Genomic DNA, 18,873 nt, shown 5'->3' on the forward strand with positions numbered 1-18,873 from the left:
CTCAAAATTTGACAGAAGGCAGAGAATTAGATCTTTTACATGTGAAATTTCATTTATCTGTCTGAAATAGTATTCAAGTTATAGGCTTTTGAAAAATTGAAAGTAGAAAAAGTTCCACTTTTGGTTATCGGAAATCGCTCAAAAGTTGATACGGATCTATGATTTTGATATAATACTTATATATCAAATTTCATCAACCTAGCTCTAACGGTACTCAAGTTATCGTGTTTACAGACAACACACACACAGACACACATACGGTCAAGATTGCAAAAATCTAGATTTTTTTTTACACGATTACAAGACTTTCTGTACAGGGCTGGTAAGTAGGTCATCAACCAGTTCTACGGCTCAATAAAACCTGCATGAGCCATAGAACTGGTCGGTGGCCTACTTACCAGCCCTATACTGTAAAAAACAAATTAATAAAAAGTCTAGTGACAATTTAAGCGCAATTTCCATATGTTATCTAAAAATAGAACTGTCGTAGCGTAAAGCACACACGGGGACAAAACACAAGACGTATAATGCTGGGGTGCGTTCAAGCTAGGAGGACGATCGGTTTGTAGGTGTTTATGTAATTTTTTTAAAAAAATTGTGACCGAACGAAAGGATATTTTTGAAAACTTTCTTCGGCAATATTGTTCTAAATTATGGCAGGAATCGATTGGTAAATGTTTCAAGTCGCTAAGTGGTTTGGTTGCCGAGATATGGGCAAAAAACTGCATTTTTTTCGAGTTTTTTTTTACTTTTCCGGGAAATCCAGGAAGGAATTCCGGGAATTTTTTTGGCCCACAATCATCCTCGGAACTTGCTTAACATATTTGCTTTTGGAACTAGTCCTCGATATTACTTTGTTGAGGAGGAGATATGACTTAAACTGCGGTAAAGCTGCGGACACACATCCTTTCATTCATCCATCCATCCAGAAATAACGAATAAATAATCGCAATCCCAGTATGGAAATTGCGCTAAAAATATACGAGAAAGTTTATGGCATAGGGGAGATCACTCCCGCTTTAGGTAGGCTAACGATTTCGCGGGAAATGTGATTTCTGCTAGATCTCTAGATCTAGATAGTTGTAGTAAGACAAGATCTAGACTCTAGCCTTTCTCTAGACTCCAGAATCTAGCCCCACGGGTTATGACCCAAGACTAAGCCTACTACTAAGTCAAGTTAATCACACAGACTAATAATCATATTTTATAAATATTATTATAATTTTCAATTAGGTTTCTAGATAGGCCTAGGAAAATTTAGGAAATCTAGATCTAGTGAAGCGATTGAGAATAACTTCTTATCAAAGACAAAGAGATCTCTTACCTTACTCAACTGCTCAGATCTAAGATCTACATTCTAAGTCTAGATTCTAGACGACTTTTTACTTCACCGTCACCAAATGGTATTTTTATTCTTTGCAAGATTGTTATCAGCAAGATACCGAAAATCACTGAAAACGATGCCTTCTCAAACAAAAATATCATCATTCTTTCGTCATTCACCATCAGCTGCGCCCGCTTTTCAAGACAAAAACACATGTCCAAATTCTAGTAATGAAAATACAGATAAAAAGGTAACTTACTAGATCTATCTAGATCTAGTCTAGATCTAATTATTAGTAATTATTATAGAGTTGTAGTTACTGTCAAAGTGTTTAGTGTAGACTAGAGTAGTGCTTGCCCTAGATTTCTACTTAATTATCTACCATCATAGATCTACTTTAGTACTTATCACTGAGGAAAGTGAAAGTTCCTAACAAAATATCACTATGCCCCAAGGTGCTCAAAATAACAAAATGATAATTCTATATTTACGAGAAAAATGGCCCGTTGAGGAAGGGTACAACGGGCGCTAGGCTGATAGTGCTGTCTCTTTTCTCTAAACTAAAACCAACCCACCACCCCACACACCACCCCCACCCCCACACACCACCCCCACCCCCCACCCCCCACCACCCCCACCCCCACCCCCCACCACCCCCACCCCCACCCCTCACCCCCACCCCCCACCACCCCCACCCCCACCCCTCACCCCCCACACACCACCCCCTCCACACACCGCCCCCCAACCCCCCCCCCCCCCCCCCCCCCCCCCCCAAAAAAAAACATGTCTACCGTCCCATTCAACGAAATATAATTATATACTTTTTCCAGTGTCCGCCCCCTCCCAGAAAATTCTATCCCCGCCCCCAAAAATTTCAAGTACCCCCACCCCTCTCCGGGGAGGAAAAAGTCTGAAAGAAACACTGAAACCAACCCACCCCCCAACCCCCCACCCCCCACCCCACCCCCCCACACACCACCCCCACCCCCACCCCTCCACCACCCCCCACCCCCAAAAAAAACATGTCTACCGTCCCATTCAACGAAATATAATTATATACTTTTTCCAGTGTCCGCCCCCTCCCAGAAAATTCTACCCCCGCCCCCGAAAATTTCAAGTACCCCCCACCCCTCTCCGGGGAGGAAAAAGTCTGAAAGAAACACTGAAACCAACCCACCCCCCCCACACCCCCCCCCCACCCACACACACCACCCCCCCACACACACCCCCCCCCACCCACACACACCACCCCCCCACACACACACCCCCCCCCCAACCCCTCCACCCCCCCCCCCCCCCCCAAAAAAAATCATGTCTACCGTCCCATTGCAAGAAAACCACTTTTTAGATTAGACACATTAATTAGGCGGTAATTTTATTATAGAGTATCGATGAGGAAATTTCTTTTGAGTTGGGGAGGGGGAGGGGCTCAGACGTTCTTACGCGGGGGGTGGGGCTTCGCCCCTACCCGAAGAATTGTATGCAAGAAACTCTTCACGCAAACCACTTAGATTAGACAACATGTCCTCTTTATTCAATATTTACGCCAGAATCAATGACGTCATTATATTACTGTGAGATTATTTTCTACTCTGTGCGCTAAATGTGTCGACGTCATACTTCGTTTTTCGAATTACTATGCATGTTTTTATTTTGCTTGTGTTTTCTCTAGAGCGTTCTTGTCAGACAGAGCGTTCTTGTCAGACAGAGCGTTCTTGACAGACAGCGAAACTATTATTATAGATTAAATCTGGGGGGGGGGGGGGGGGGGGGGGGGGAAAGAGGTTCCCCCCCCCCCCCCAGCATGTCTTTCTCTCCATTCTGCCCTAACCATATCTAAACATTCACCCTGAAATAGATAGAAGAAATAAATCTTATATAGTCTATATATTATTGGCTACTTTAACGGGTGTCATCCCCCCATCAGAGAAATATGTCTGATAGAAACATTGGTTACACAATATAAAATAGAAATAGCCTAATGATAATTCAGACAAAAAAATACCTTTTCATTTAAGAGAGTTAATTTTACTTTCCACAGGTTAAAGGTCAAATTGAAGAAGAGGAAATTAAAGAACCAGCAGTGAAAAAAGTCAAATTGTCTGAGAGCTCTGAAAAGCAAAGTTGTCCTGTGGAATTATCAGAAAATGATAGAAAAAGAGTGGAGCAAAATAAACTGGCTGCCAAGATGAAGTTGATTGGTGGGAAAACAGGAGGTCTGGTCCAAAATGTTGGCCACTCATGGTTCACTGCATTAGAACCTGAATTTTCTAAAGAATACTTTATTAAGGTGTCTTTCAGCATTTTCAATTTTAAAAAATAATTCAAACAACTTTAATTATCTAAATAAATATAATTGAAAATGTGTTTGATTTTATTATTTTGCTCAAACCTATTTGTTTCAGCTTGGTACATTCATCGCTGAAGAAAGAAAGAAAGGCACAGTTTACCCACCACCAGAACAGGTTTTTTCATGGACTAGGACATGTCGTATTGATTCAGTAATTGCTTTTTTTTACTTTAAATGTGATTTGGGTTGTTTACTCATTCAAATGCTTACAGTAATGCCTCACCCCACAAGTGCCTTACAGTTGTGTATGTCTTGCAGGTAAAAGTAGTCATCATAGGTCAAGATCCTTACCATGGACCCAGACAAGCTCATGGTAAACTGATTAATGCTGTGGTCAACTTTTCGGGGAACCTTTAGCATCAGAGATTATTTTATTAGCAGTGTAGCTTAAAGTTCAAGGGGGAATTAATGAGTGCTGCGACATTATAAGGGAACATAGTCTTAAGATTAATTAATTTGCTTTAAGGAATACATCGTTGTCCAATGTTAAATGACTAACTACTTGAATTGATTTGTCACAGGTTTGTGCTTCAGTGTTTTACCTGGGGTAAAGCCACCTCCTAGGTAAGTGAGGTTTTTTTCTCTCTCCTACCTTGTGAATCTTTCATCTGTCATAAACTTGTTGTTCTTTTATCAAAAGTTGTGAATAGTGTGTTAAAGTTACTGCAATTTTTTCCCCATTTTAGTTTCCAACTTTTTGTTTGATCAGTTTAGAAAACATGTTCAAGGAACTGGAGTCAAGCATAGAGGGTTTCAAACGTCCAGGTCATGGAAATCTCATTGGTTGGGCTAATCAAGGTGATAACAGGTTTTATTTAAATATTGTAGAGCTACTCAAGGTGATTACTGTTGTATTGTAATAGTGTAGAGCTAATCAAGGTGATTAGTTTTTTTTTAATTATTGTAGAGCTAATCAAGGTGATTACTGTTATATTTTAATATTCTAGAGCTAATTCATGTAATTACTGTTATATTAAAACTAGCTGCATACCCTTGCTCCGCAACGTTAAATCCTTTTTAAATGTACCAACACAACACAAAAGAAAACACAAATACAATGCAAAAACAAAAACAAACGGGACACACAAAAACAATTGCAAAAGAAAAAATAAACGCAAATAAAAACACAACCACAATGCAAACACAAATGTAAACGCAAAAAAAAAAAACACAAACGAAAAAACAAACACAACACTCATAACACAACTTAAATGCAAACATAAACGCATAGTGCTCACAGTCTAGTCGGTGGTGCCAAATCGCACCCTATCCGTGAGCCGACGGAGGCCCCTGATTCAGTGAATGACTATAAAACCCCCAGCTTGTCCCCAAACCGAAAGATAGAATAATAATTATTAAACAGTGCTCAGTGTATAAAATAAATAAAAGGCAGTATTTAAAATATCCGTGTTTTACCTACCATATTGCACTTTATCAATTCATGTGTTTTTTTCAGTACTTTAAATTTTAATAGTTTACAATAGAGTTTTATGATTGAAACCATTACGCACCTAATGAACATGATGACGTGTGTATAATAGTGCAGAATAGTTGATTAAAGATTAAAATTAGTAAACAGTACGTTCAGTGAATAAAATAAATAAAAGATAGCCTTTCATCAATCTATGCTAATTATAATATTCCAACAATAATGTCCTCTTACACGTCTGCAGAATTTGCATTCACATTTTTTTATTAGCTGTGAGTTGAATTTATTTTTAAATTACCTCCCTTGGCAAAATTACAAAACAGTTTAATTAATTAGTTTTTTCGACCCTATTATTATTAAAATGTATACACTTTTTCAAAATGAAAATGATATTTGACATTGATCCGTTTAATATGTTTTAGCATTTACGTGTAATTAATATTTACTTTACGAAAGAGTAAAAACAGTGGCAACTATAAAATAAATTTAAGTTGTTATGTAAAGAAACCCTTCTCTATTAATTTTAATAAGACACTGCGATGCAAGTAAAAGCACGACATGTGATGTGTTTACTTTTAAGGTTCCAAAATCTATATCGATGACGGATAAACTGACACACTACCAGCCCGCTTATATTATAGATATTGGAAAGCTAATCAATGTAATCACTGTTATATTTAAATATTGTTGAGCTAATCAATGTAATTACTGTTACATTTAAATATTTTTGCTTGTAAAGTGAAACCAGCAGTTAGATGCTGCAGGTAATATTAAAAAAAGTTACAAAAACATTACATTTTGTTTTCATGGTAGTAAAACATAGTCTGATTTTGTAGTGCGTAGTTTTATCAAATATTGCTTTGGCAATATAACCAACTAGGCATACTGCCTAGCTTCGCTTAGATTTTTAAATAACATTTGAGAATTTGAATACTTAATTATTTAGCGATGAATTGGGTGTGGAGTGCTTTAATTTAAACAGTAATGCTAAGTTTAGAAAAAAAAAATGTTTTTTTTTTTGTCATTTAAATACCGTTCTCAGCGAAATATTGGAAAGTACGCAATGTATAACTAAAATGGAATTAGAACTACACAGGTCCCATGAACAGTATATCTCATAGTTTATATTACATTGCCTTTTGAAATTTATTTATTTATTTAATTAGGATATGTAACTGAATTAACAACTTAATTTTGTACTAAAACAAATGCTATACTTCGTCATTTTCTGTTTCTGTTTAAAATAGTATACAATTATTTGAAAAATAAATATTTTACAAACGTTACCTCCCTTGAAAAAAGAACGTATGATGTAAGTCTTTGTTTACTTTTTTTTTTACAAACAGTAGCTATGCTTATATAAGAAATTACGGTATATGAACATATTTAACGACTAAAATGGCTGTTTCCGACGGGAATAAATTTTTTTTGTTAACTTCCAGGGTTGGTCTACGACGTCATATAATATTAAGGGGATCGTTCGTCTATTTATATATATATATATCTCATATAAGGAGAATTTCACTCACGATCATCTTTTAGCCCTCGTCGAGGGCTTTGAGTCTGACCAACAGTTTTTCCATACGGCATAGTCATCTATAGTAGTGTATGCAAAAACTTAGCATGATGTACAGACGTTAAGTAACCTAAAAATTGTGTTAAAATTTCCCTGTTTTTGCCATAAAATACAAATATTATATAGGGAAATACGACTGGTCGGTTTTGACCCATTTCCCGATTTTTCCAGGACATGGCGAGTTTTTTGTGACACCCCCAAGGCATTCTCCTACCACCTCACAAAATTTCAAGGGGGGTCGTCGGAGGAATTTTTTTTTCGTAATAGAGCTCATATAAAGAGAATTTCACTCGCGGTCACTTTTTAGCCCTCATCGAGTGCTTTGAGTCAAACCGACAGGTCCGCCCTACGGCCAAGCCATTTACCTATAAGCATGCCAAAACTTAGCCAGATGTAAATAGGGTAAGTGCCCTAAAATCCGTTTTGAAATGACCCTCTGTTTTCCCCATAAAATACAAAGATTATATAGGGAAATACGACTGGTCAGTTTTGACCCATTTCCCTATTTTTCCCGGACATGGCGAGTTTTTTGTGACACCCCAAGGCGTTCTCCTACCACCTCACAAAATTTCAAGGGGGGTCGTCGGAGGAAATTTTTTTTCATAATAGAGCTCATATAAAGAGAATTTCACTCGCGGTCACTTTTTAGCCCTCGTCGAGGGCTTTGACTGAAACCGACAGTTTCCCCTAAAGGTCAAGCCATTTACCTAAGAGTATGCAAAAAAGTAGCCAGATATACTGAGTTTAAGTACCCTAAAGTCTGCGTTGAAATGACCCTCTGTTTTTCCCATAAAATACAAAGATTATATAGGGAAATACAACTGGTCAGTTTTGACCCCTTTACGAAGTTTTTCCAGATATGCCGAGTTTTTTGTGACACCCCAAGGCGTTCTCCTACCACCTCACAAAATTTCAAGGGGGGTCGTCGGAGGAAATTTTTTTTCGTAATAGAGCTCATATAAAGAGAATTTCACTGGCGGTCACGTTTTAGCCCTCGTCGAGTGCTTTGAGTCAAACCGACATTTCTGCCCTACGGCCAAGCCATTTACCTATAAACATGCCAAAACTTAGCCAGATGTAAAGAGGGTAAGCGCCCTAAAATCCGATTGGAAATGACCCTATGTTTTTCCCATAAAATACAAAGATTATATAGGGAAATACGACTGGTCAGTTTTGACCCATTTCCCTATTTTTCCCGGACATGGCGAGTTTTTTGTGACACCCCAAGGCGTTCTCCTACCACCTCACAAAATATCAAGGGGGGTCGTCGGAGGAAATTTTTTTTTCGTAATATAGCCCATATAAGGCGCCGGTCAGTTGAGGTCAGTTTTGACCCCCTCTCCGTCGACTTTTCGGCCAACCGTCACCTGCCCTCGTGTTCTATCTCCCCAAGGCATCATCGTGCCAAATTTGACGCGCCTGCGGCGCCGGGAAGTGCCCTATCGGGCACTTGACCACTTTGCTTTATATATATAGATGTAGAATGTTGTTTATTCTTGTGAAAATGTGCAATGTATAGCTTTTACCAATGTTCTCTAGGTGTTTTGCTTCTCAATGTAAAATGGACAGGTGTATATAGCTTTTACCTTTGTTCCCCCAGGTGTCCTGCTACTCAATGTAAAATGGACAGGTGTATATAGCTTTTACCTTTGTTCCCCCCGGTGTCCTGCTACTCAATGTAAAATAGACAGGTGTATATAGCTTTTACCTTTGTTCCCCCAGGTGTCCTGCTACTCCATGTAAAATGGACAGGTGTATATAGCTTTTACCTTTGTTCCCCCAGGTGTCCTGCTACTCAACATAAAATGGACAGGTGTATATAGCTTTTACCTTTGTTCCCCCAGGTGTCCTGCTACTCAACATAAAATGGACAGGTGTATATAGCTTTTACCTTTGTTCCCCCAGGTGTCCTGCTACTCAATGCATGTTTGACAGTGAGGGCATCTCAAGCCAACTCCCACGCTGATAAAGGTTGGGAAAAGTTTACTGACGCAGTCATACAGTGGCTGAACCTGAACTTGTCAGGCCTGGTGTTCATGTTGTGGGGGGCATATGCACACAAGAAAGGAGCTTGTATCAATACTGTAAGTAGTCATTATACTATTTCCTTTTTGTCCAGCAGTAAAAAAAAAAGGGGGCTATCACTTACCTAAAAGTTGTGATAGCTAAGTAGAATGATAATTACATCAAGTTCTTCTTTCAACCTAGCAATCACTTTGGCAGATTAAATAGTTTTTTCTTGACCTCTGCATTTAAAGGAATAGTGTGGTCAGCATTTTCCCCAGCCACCTTTACTTTCCCCAACGTAAGTCATCAAAGCTTGGTGACTCACAGATATCAAACATTTAGGCTAGCAGCCATATGCTCTACCATTTGACCATGCCATATGCAGAACAATAATGTTTATAATTCTTTACCAGACTAGTAGACTAGAATTTTGTTCCCACATTGTTGGTGCACAGATACCTGGTTGGTCTATAAAGAAATGGTCAGGACAGTTCATGTTTGGTCAGTTGGTGTCGCTGTATTGGGATAGTTGGTGTTGCTATGGTAACACCTGATTGGGCTAGTTAGTGTTTCTATGGAAACACCTGATTGGAACTCACCATTATTAAGGCAGTTCATTGGCACAGAAATTTTCACACCAGTTAGATGTGTGTGTGGGTACAGAAATGTCCATGTTAGACATGTGTGTGGGTACAGAAATGTCCATGTTAGACATGTGTGTGGGTACAGAAATGTCCATGTTAGACATGTGTGTGGGTACAGAAATGTCCATGTTAGACATGTGTGTGGGTACAGAAATGTCCATGTTAGACATGTGTGTGGGTACAGAAATGTCCATGTTAGACATGTGTGTGGGTACAGAAATGTCCATGTTAGACATGTGTGTGGGTACAGAAATGTCCATGTTAGACATGTGTGTGGGTACAGAAATGTCCATGTTAGACGTGTGTGTGGGTACAAAAATGTCCATGTTAGACATGTGTGTGGGTGCAGAAATGTCCATGTTAGATGTGTGTGGGTACAGAAATGTCCATGTTAGACATGTGTGTGGGTACAAAAATGTCCATGTTAGACGTGTGTGTGGGTACAGAAATGTCCATGTTAGACGTGTGTGTGGGTACAGAAATGTCAATGTTAGACATGTGTGTGGGTACAGAAATGTCCATGTTAGATGTGTGTGTGGGTACAGAAATGTCCATGTTAGATGTGTGTGGGTACAGAAATGTCCATGTTAGACATGTGTGTGGGTACAGAAATGTCCATGTTAGATGTGTGTGTGGGTACAGAAATGTCCATGTTAGATGTGTGTGGGTACAGAAATGTCCATGTTAGCAGTTGTTTATTGATGCTCATTGGTTTTGTTCCTGAAATATTTTATTCTGTCACCATTAGCATAATCTCCAAGGTGTTGACTTGTGAAATAAAATACCTGTGTTGGCACCATTGTTTGCTCTCACCTCCACAGAAAAAACATCACATTCTGAAGAGTGTTCATCCATCCCCACTCTCAGCACACAGAGACTTTCTGGGCTGCCGACATTTTGCTCTGTGTAATGAATTGCTGTCATCAGCAGGAAAATCTCAAATTGATTGGACACACTTACCAGAGAGGGAAGAGGAAAGTTTGAAATAGGCTGACCTCATATGTATGATTAAACACATATCCCCCATATAGAAATGTTGAAACAGTCTGACCTTTTTATATATGATTTAACACATGCCCCACGTATAGAAATGTTGAAATAGTCTGACCTCATAGTCAGATGACCTACACACAACTGTCCCTACTCCTGATGACCTACACACACCTGTCCCCACCCCTGATGACCTATGTACACACAACTGTCCCCACCCCTGATGACCTACACACAACTGTCCCCCCCCCCCCCTGACGACCTACACACAACTGTCCCCACCCCTAATGACCTGTGTACACAACTGTCCCCACCCCTGATGACCTACACACAACTGTCCCCACCCCTGATGACCTGTGTACACACAACTGTCCCCACTCCTGATGACCTGTGTACACACAACTGTCCCCACCCCTGATGACCTACACACAACTGTCCCCACTCCTGATGACCTACACACAACTGTCCCCACTCCTGATGACCTGTGTACACACAACTGTCCCCACCCCTGATGACCTACACACAACTGTCCCCACCCCTGATGACCTACACACAACTGTCCTCCACTCATGATGACCCACACACATCTGTCCCCACCCCTGATGACCTACACACAACTGTCCCCACCCCTGACGACCTACACACAACTGTCCTCACCCCTAATGACCTGTGTACACACAACTGTCCCCACCCCTGATGACCTACACACAACTGTCCCCACCCCTGATGACCTGTGTACACACAACTGTCCCCACTCCTGTTGACCTACACACAACTGTCCCCACTCCTGATGACCTACACACAACTGTCCCCACTCCTGATGACCTACACACAACTGTCCCCACCCCTGATGACCTACACACAACTGTCCCCACCCCTAATGACCTGTGTACACAACTGTCCCCACCCCTGATGACCTGTGTACACACAACTGTCCCCACCCCTGATTACCTACACACAACTGTCCCCACTCCTGATGACCTGTGTACACACAACTGTCCCCACCCCTGATTACCTACACACAACTGTCCCCACCCCTGATGACCTACACACAACTGTCCCCACCCCTGATGACCTGTGTACACACAACTGTCCCCACTCCTGATGACCTGTGTACACACAACTGTCCCCACCCCTAATGACCTGTGTACACAACTGTCCCCACCCCTGATGACCTGTGTACACACAACTGTCCCCACCCCTGATTACCTACACACAACTGTCCCCACTCCTGATGACCTACACACAACTGTCCCCACCCCTGATGACCTACACACAACTGTCCCCACTCCTGATGACCTACACACAACTGTCCCCACTCCTGATGACCTACACACAACTGTCCCCACTCCTGATGACCTACACACAACTGTCCCCACTCCTGATGACCTACACACAACTGTCCCCACCCCTGATGACCTACACACAACTGTCCCCACTCCTGATGACCTACACACAACTGTCCCCACCCCTGATGACCTACACACAACTGTCCCCACCCCTGATGACCTACACACAACTGTCCCCAGCCCCTCAGGTGAATGTAACTATGTCAAACAGTAAGAAATGTTTTCTAGCACTGTAAAATTAAAATTAAATCAATCACAAAATATTTATTTGAAGCAAACTGCTAAGATTGAAGCAGTTTTGTCTTGAGTTGAGTGACATTAACTTGATTAATTTTGTAACAGGCAGAGTCCTAAGGTAGTTCACAAAATTGTTCAACAAATTCATTACTAGCACAACCCAGTGGTTGTCAGTTATTTTAATGTATTAGATATTTTTATTTGAATATTTTACCATGTAAGTTTGTAGAGGTGGTTTTCACCCCATAGAACCTGACCATAATTAGTTGGAGCAGAATTTTGGCAAAACACCTAGTCTCTTGTAAACCTGCAAGGTTTGAAAGAAACTGCAATTTTACATTGGCCACTTAAGTTTTTTAATTCAATTTCCTCATCTTTGAATCAAGCATAAATCAACATGTTGATTGGCTCAATTTGGTTTTCTCATAGGAATTTCTTGTGAGATTTTACTAATTACATGACTTTCCTGAAGTGACCTCTTAATTGATGGCTCATGTGGAACAGGTGGTTAACAAATAATTTATCAGCATGAAAGTCACTGCCATTTATCATTTCACGATTAAATAACTTTACTGTAAATAGTGAAAATATTGTTTACTTAAGTGAATGCACTCTTTATTAACATGCATCTTTTAATTCATGTTCCCACTTGTTAATGATTTAATGCAATAGAAATGTCTACAAAAACATATTTTAATGGGTTTTATTTTTTCTAATTCTTGCAAATAAAAAAAAGCAACACCTCTAGAGGTAGCTGTGTGCCCATGTGGATGTTTACATTGAAATAAAAAAACTGACACAGACTTTAAATGCAGCTATGTACAGAATCACAGACTTTCCCCAATCAGACATTGATTTTTGTAATGAACCATTATTTTTGTCTTGTTTCACATTGGTTGTCATTCATTATTGTTGCACGCCACCATTGAATAACATGTAGTGAAAGCCACACCATAGGTGACCATATACATCTCACAACCACATATACCACACACAGTGATAGCCACACCATAGGTGACCATATACACATAACCACATATACCACACACAGCTGAATGTGTTTGTTACACTCTACTAAAATGTATGTACCACCAGACAGCCTCATCACAGACATACAGTACGTTCAGTGTGAAGCGAGGCCTTAGTTAAACACTACTCCATATAAACAAGCATGATCTATAACAAGCAGATATTGATGGGAATGTATCACTTATTGGTGATCAGGTACCTAAACTCTCTGAGATAAAAATGTTCATTAAATGTTCGAATCCTGCGTGGACTAATAAACATGGAAGCTGGACGTTCACAAATTGACCAGCACACATTGAAGCTGGACGTTCACAAATTGACCAGTACACATTGAAGCTGGACGTTCACAAATTGACCAGTACACATTGAAGCTGGACGTTCACAAATTGACCAGTACACATTGAAGCTGGACGTTCACAAATTGACCAGTACACATTGAAGCTGGACGTTCACAAATTGACCAGTACACATTGAAGCTGGACGTTCACAAATTGACCAGTACACATTGAAGCTGGACGTTCACAAATTGACCAGTTCACATTGAAGCTGGACGTTCACAAATTGACCAGTACACATTGAAGCTGGACGTTCACAAATTGACCAGCACACATTGAAGCTGGACGTTCACAAATTGACCAGTACACAGTGAAGCTGGACGTTCACAAGTTGACCAGTACACATTGAAGCTGGACGTTCACAAATTGACCAGCACACATTGAAGCTGGACGTTCACAAATTGACCAGTACACATTGAAGCTGGACGTTCACAAATTGACCAGTACACATTGAAGCTGGACGTTCACAAATTGACCAGTACACATTGAAGCTGGACGTTCACAAATTGACCAGTACACATTGAAGCTGGACGTTCACAAATTGACCAGTACACATTGAAGCTGGACGTTCACAAATTGACCAGTTCACATTGAAGCTGGACGTTCACAAATTGACCAGTACACATTGAAGCTGGACGTTCACAAATTGACCAGCACACATTGAAGCTGGACGTTCACAAATTGACCAGTACACATTGAAGCTGGACGTTCACAAATTGACCAGTACACATTGAAGCTGGACGTTCACAAATTGACCAGCACACATTGAAGCTGGACGTTCACAAATTGACCAGCACACATTGAAGCTGGACGTTCACAAATTGACCAGTACACATTGAAGCTGGACGTTCACAAATTGACCAGCACACATTGAAGCTGGACGTTCACAAATTGACCAGTACACATTGAAGCTGGACGTTCACAAATTGACCAGTACACATTGAAGCTGGACGTTCACAAATTGACCAGTACACATTGAAGCTGGACGTTCACAAATTGACCAGTACACATTGAAGCTGGACGTTCACAAATTGACCAGTACACATTGAAGCTGGACGTTCATAAATTGACCAGTACACATTGAAGCTGGACGTTCACAAATTGACCAGTACACATTGAAGCTGGACGTTCACAAATTGACCAGTTCACATTGAAGCTGGACGTTCACAAATTGACCAGCACACATTGAAGCTGGACGTTCACAAATTGACCAGCACACATTGAAGCTGGACGTTCACAAATTGACCAGTACACATTGAAGCTGGACGTTCACAAATTGACCAGTACACATTGAAGCTGGACGTTCACAAATTGACCAGTACACATTGAAGCTGGACGTTCACAGATTGACCAGTACACATTGAAGCTGGACGTTCACAAATTGACCAGTACACATTGAAGCTGGACGTTCACAAATTGACCAGTACACATTGAAGCTGGACGTTCACAAATTGACCAGTTCACATTGAAGCTGGACGTTCACAAATTGACCAGTACACATTGAAGCTGGACGTTCACAAATTGACCAGCACACATTGAAGCTGGACGTTCACAAATTGACCAGTACACATTGAAGCTGGACGTTCACAAATTGACCAGCACACATTGAAGCTGGACGTTCACAAATTGACCAGTACACATTGAAGCTGGACGTTCACTAATTGACCAGTACACATTGAAGCTGGACGTTCACAAATTGACCAGTACACATTGAAGCTGGACGTTCACAAATTGACCAGTACACATTGAAGCTGGACGTTCACAAATTGACAATTTGCTGCAGAATGTTCATGCCAACCATGGCTGCATAGGATCTCCAGGTGACGTGACCCCTGGGGATGTACCCCCTCTCCAGACTGTCCATGCTGATGGCGCTGTCCAAGGCCATGTCCATCATGGAGGAGTGTCGTCTGCGCTGACCCAGGGGCTGCAGGGCTCGGCTGTCCACCAGGGTCCGTGGGATGGTCACTAGAAGCGACTTGTCTGTACTGATGTCTGTCTGTGTGCTGGCATCCTGTGGATGGGACATGTACACATTCAGTTGTGGGGGGCGCTGGGGACATGTACACATTCAGTTGTGGGGGGCGCTGGGGACATGTACACATTCAGTTGTGGGGGGGGGGGGGGGACACTGGGGACATGTACACATTCAGTTGTGGGGTGACGCTGGGGTCATGTACACATTCAGTTGTGGGGTTAGTAATGCACCAAAAACTAATCATGAACTAGAGATGACGGTAACATTAAAATTTAGCGGTTCACATTTATCATATAGGATCTAGTGCAACTGTAATGCAGGGACCGGATAGTAGTGTGTATATAGTTTACATGAAATAATGTCGCCAAATGTGAAATACCCAGTCACCTAAACGGATTACATTACTAATTACTTTGAAATTTATAATTAGCACACAAACTGTGCTCTGCTCTGGTTTACTAAAAAAAAATCGAATGAAAAGAAAAGTGGCACTACTCACCTGAAGATTCTCTCTCTGCCGTCTCCAGGCGCTGATGACGTCAGCTAGAGCGTTGTTCTTTGGCGACCACCGAGCCAGGTTCATGACCCGCAGCGAGTAGCTGCAGTCAGGCAGTGGGCAGACGATCAGGTCCATCTCCCTCACGTGCTTGTGGTCGAACGAGGACGGCGAGAGGTGCGAGGTTCTCTGTGGGCTGGCGCTCCACCTAGGGCTGGAGCCGCCACTCCCCTGACGTTTGGGGCTTTTGCTGACGATGCAGGGCGTGCTCTGTGACGTCTTGCCGCGGCGGGGCAAGGTTGACGAGGTCACGTGACCACATTTGGAGCAGCTCTTCTCACTCCCACCAATGCCGGCAGGGGCGCTGAACCGTGACGGACTCCGGTCACATGACTGATGACGCTTCTCTCTGAAGAACGTCTGGCTGCGGCTCATGCCATTGACCAGCTGCTCGGCGCCCACGAGACTGTCCACGTCACTGGGCGGGCCGGGCCGAGAGCTGCAGACACTGGCCGAGTCGGCGTGACCTGGGTCGTCAGTCACATCAGACGAGACGGACACCGCCTCAGTTTTCTGGCCATCGCCGAGCTGGTCGTCCTTGAGCTTGAGGAGACACTCGCCGCAGAAGGTGTGCCCGCAGGGGAGGATCCGAGGCCTGCGGAAGATCTCCCCGCACAGGTGACAGGTGAGGCATGCGTGCAGGGACGGTCCAGAGGCAGCACACCTGGCCACATCTACCTCCATCCCGCTATCACGCCATGAGCCAGGTAAATCCAGCAGTTGGTGGTGGCATGGCTGGGCTCCTCTCAAACTAGAATTTAAAAAACTACAACAGATAATTATTATCGTGTAAATAGAACCATACATTTACCATGTAGAAACAAACATACGCGAACATTTTGACCCATCGCCCAATCAAACGTTACACTACACACGATTATAGTATACTATTACCCCCTCACACCATTATACCTATATCCTTTCCATGCACCAAGAAACAATTTCATAGATTTTAAACCGTTATTTTTAATTATGGAAATCACACTAATGTATCAAAATTTTGTGTTAATATTGTCATTATCAGCATTTGCTAAGAGATGAATGGAAAAGAACATACCGGTCTCTTCACTCAGCACATCGCGAGGAGAGTTTAGCACATCGTGAGCAGAGTTCCACTACCACACAGCTCAGCTACCAGAATGTCCAAATGAGCTTATTGATTATCGGTACACATACGTTGGCGTCCGCTGATTGCCACGCGTGCAAGTACTCACGTTGAAACGAATTAAAGAAATACAATCTTTAAACTGGGTCAGATAACGGTCACTGATTAACGTTCTTGAGGTCCGGGGGAGGCGTGTGACGCACGCGTACATCGATGGCCCTGTCAGGGTGGCGCTGGGGTATCGATCTCTGACGTCACACCGTGTTCCAGCTACAGTAAACACCTTCATAGTCTGTGTTCCTGCTACAGTAAACACCTTCATAGTCTGTGTTCCTGCTACAGTAAACACCTTCATAGTCAGTGTTCCTGCTACAGTAAACACCTTCATAGTCTGTGTTCCTGCTACAGTAAACACCTTCATAGTCTGTGTTCCTGCTACAGTAAACACCTTCATAGTCTGTGTTCCTGCTACAGTAAACACCTTCATAGTCTGTGTTCCTGCTACAGTAAACACCTTCATAGTCTGTGTTCCTGCTACAGTAAACACCTTCATAGTCTGTGTTCCTGCTAAACACCTTCACAGTCTGTGTTCCTGCTACAGTAAACACCTTCATAGTCTGTGTTCCTGCTACAGTAAACACCTTCATAGTCTGTGTTCCTGCTACAGTAAACACCTTCACAGTCTGTGTTCCTGCTAAACACCTTCATAGTCTGTGTTCCTGCTACAGTAAACACCTTCACAGTCTGTGTTCCTGCTAAACACCTTCATAGTCTGTGTTCCTGCTACAGTAAACACCTTCATAGTCTGTGTTTCTGCTAAACACCTTCATAGTCAGTGTTCCTACTACAGTAAACACCTTCATAGTCTGTGTTCCTGCTAAACACCTTCATAGTCTGTGTTCCTGCTACAGTAAACACCTTCATAGTCTGTGTTACTGCTACAGTAAATACCTTCATAGTCTGTGTTCCTGCTAAACACCTTCATAGTCTGTGTTCCTGCTACAGTAAACACCTTCATAGTCTGTGTTCCTGCTACAGTAAACACCTTCATAGTCTGTGTTCCTGCTAAACACCTTCATAGTCTGTGTTCCTGCTAAACACCTTCATAGTCTGTGTTCCTGCTACAGTAAACACCTTCACAGTCAGTGTTCCTGCTACAGTAAACACCTTCACAGTCTGTGTTCCTGCTACAGTAAACACCTTCATAGTCTGTGTTCCTGCTACAGTAAACACCTTCATAGTCTGTGTTCCAGCTAAACACCTTCACAGTCTGTGTTCCTGCTAAACACCTTCACAGTCTGTGTTCCTGCTACAGTAAACACCTTCACAGTCTGTGTTCCTGCTACAGTAAACACCTTCATAGTCTGTGTTCCTGCTAAACACCTTCATAGTCTGTGTTTCTGCTAAACACCTTCATAGTCAGTGTTCCTGCTACAGTAAACACCTTCATAGTCTGTGTTCCTGCTACAGTAAACACCTTCATAGTCTGTGTTCCTGCTACAGTAAACACCTTCATAGTCTGTGTTCCTGCTAAACACCTTCATAGTCTGTGTTTCTGCTAAACACCTTCATAGTCAGTGTTCCTGCTACAGTAAACACCTTCATAGTCTGTGTTCCTGCTACAGTAAACACCTTCATAGTCTGTGTTCCTGCTACAGTAAACACCTTCATAGTCTGTGTTCCTGCTACAGTAAACACCTTCACAGTCTGTGTTCCTGCTAAACACCTTCATAGTCTGTGTTCCTGCTACAGTAAACACCTTCATAGTCTGTGTTCCTGCTAAACACCTTCATAGTCTGTGTTCCTGCTACAGTAAACACCTTCATAGTCTGTGTTCCTGCTAAACACCTTCATAGTCTGTGTTTCTGCTAAACACCTTCATAGTCTGTGTTTCTGCTAAACACCTTCACAGTCTGTGTTCCTGCTACAGTAAACATCTTTATTTTCTGCACTTAATTTTGTCC

The 18,873-nt window shown here is 41.9% G+C and overlaps 2 protein-coding genes across 3 annotated transcripts; one reads left to right on the forward strand and one right to left on the reverse strand.

Annotated features, from left to right (window-relative positions):
- Window positions 1-1,261: 1,261 nt before the first annotated feature.
- On the forward strand, window positions 1,262-10,533 carry LOC131931947 (uracil-DNA glycosylase-like). Its single transcript, XM_059288785.1, has 8 exons — window positions 1,262-1,574; window positions 3,366-3,614; window positions 3,730-3,825; window positions 3,933-3,987; window positions 4,196-4,238; window positions 4,384-4,472; window positions 8,585-8,763; window positions 10,152-10,533. Exons 1-8 carry the CDS (start codon window positions 1,401-1,403, stop codon window positions 10,317-10,319), a joined length of 1,053 nt encoding a protein of 350 aa, XP_059144768.1. The 5' UTR covers window positions 1,262-1,400; the 3' UTR covers window positions 10,320-10,533.
- Window positions 10,534-15,007: 4,474 nt separating this feature from the next.
- LOC131932925 (uncharacterized) lies at window positions 15,008-17,115 on the reverse strand. 2 transcript variants are annotated; one of them, XM_059289826.1, is made up of 3 exons: window positions 16,862-17,115; window positions 15,748-16,555; window positions 15,008-15,284 (listed from the first exon to the last, which is right to left on the reverse strand). In XM_059289826.1, the coding sequence occupies exons 2-3, from the start codon at window positions 16,486-16,488 to the stop codon at window positions 15,030-15,032; spliced, it is 996 nt and encodes a 331-aa protein (XP_059145809.1). In that variant the 5' UTR covers window positions 16,489-16,555; window positions 16,862-17,115; the 3' UTR covers window positions 15,008-15,029. The 2 variants fall into 2 exon arrangements, with proteins under 2 accessions (XP_059145809.1, XP_059145802.1); XM_059289819.1 differs by having other exon boundaries at window positions 15,748-16,570.
- Window positions 17,116-18,873: the final 1,758 nt, after the last annotated feature.

This window comes from Physella acuta, unplaced genomic scaffold (assembly GCF_028476545.2).
Source record: "Physella acuta isolate Inbredline_101_S28 unplaced genomic scaffold, ASM2847654v3 ptg000105l, whole genome shotgun sequence".
Lineage (NCBI taxonomy): Eukaryota > Metazoa > Mollusca > Gastropoda > Physidae > Physella > Physella acuta.

What these genes read in the sequence shown, in the direction of transcription:
- LOC131931947 (XM_059288785.1), top strand. Translation starts at nt 1,401, where the DNA reads ATGGTATTTTTATTCTTTGCAAGATTGTTATCAGCAAGATACCGAAAA. An exon ending in ATGAAAATACAGATAAAAAG is followed by an intron (nt 1,575 to 3,365) that starts GTAACTTACTAG and finishes TACTTTCCACAG; the next exon opens with GTTAAAGGTCAAATTGAAGA. An exon ending in GGACATGTCGTATTGATTCA is followed by an intron (nt 3,826 to 3,932) that starts GTAATTGCTTTT and finishes TATGTCTTGCAG; the next exon opens with GTAAAAGTAGTCATCATAGG.
- LOC131932925 (XM_059289826.1), bottom strand. Translation starts at nt 16,488, where the DNA reads ATGGAGGTAGATGTGGCCAGGTGTGCTGCCTCTGGACCGTCCCTGCAC. An exon ending in GGCAGAGAGAGAATCTTCAG is followed by an intron (nt 15,285 to 15,747) that starts GTGAGTAGTGCC and finishes TCCCATCCACAG; the next exon opens with GATGCCAGCACACAGACAGA.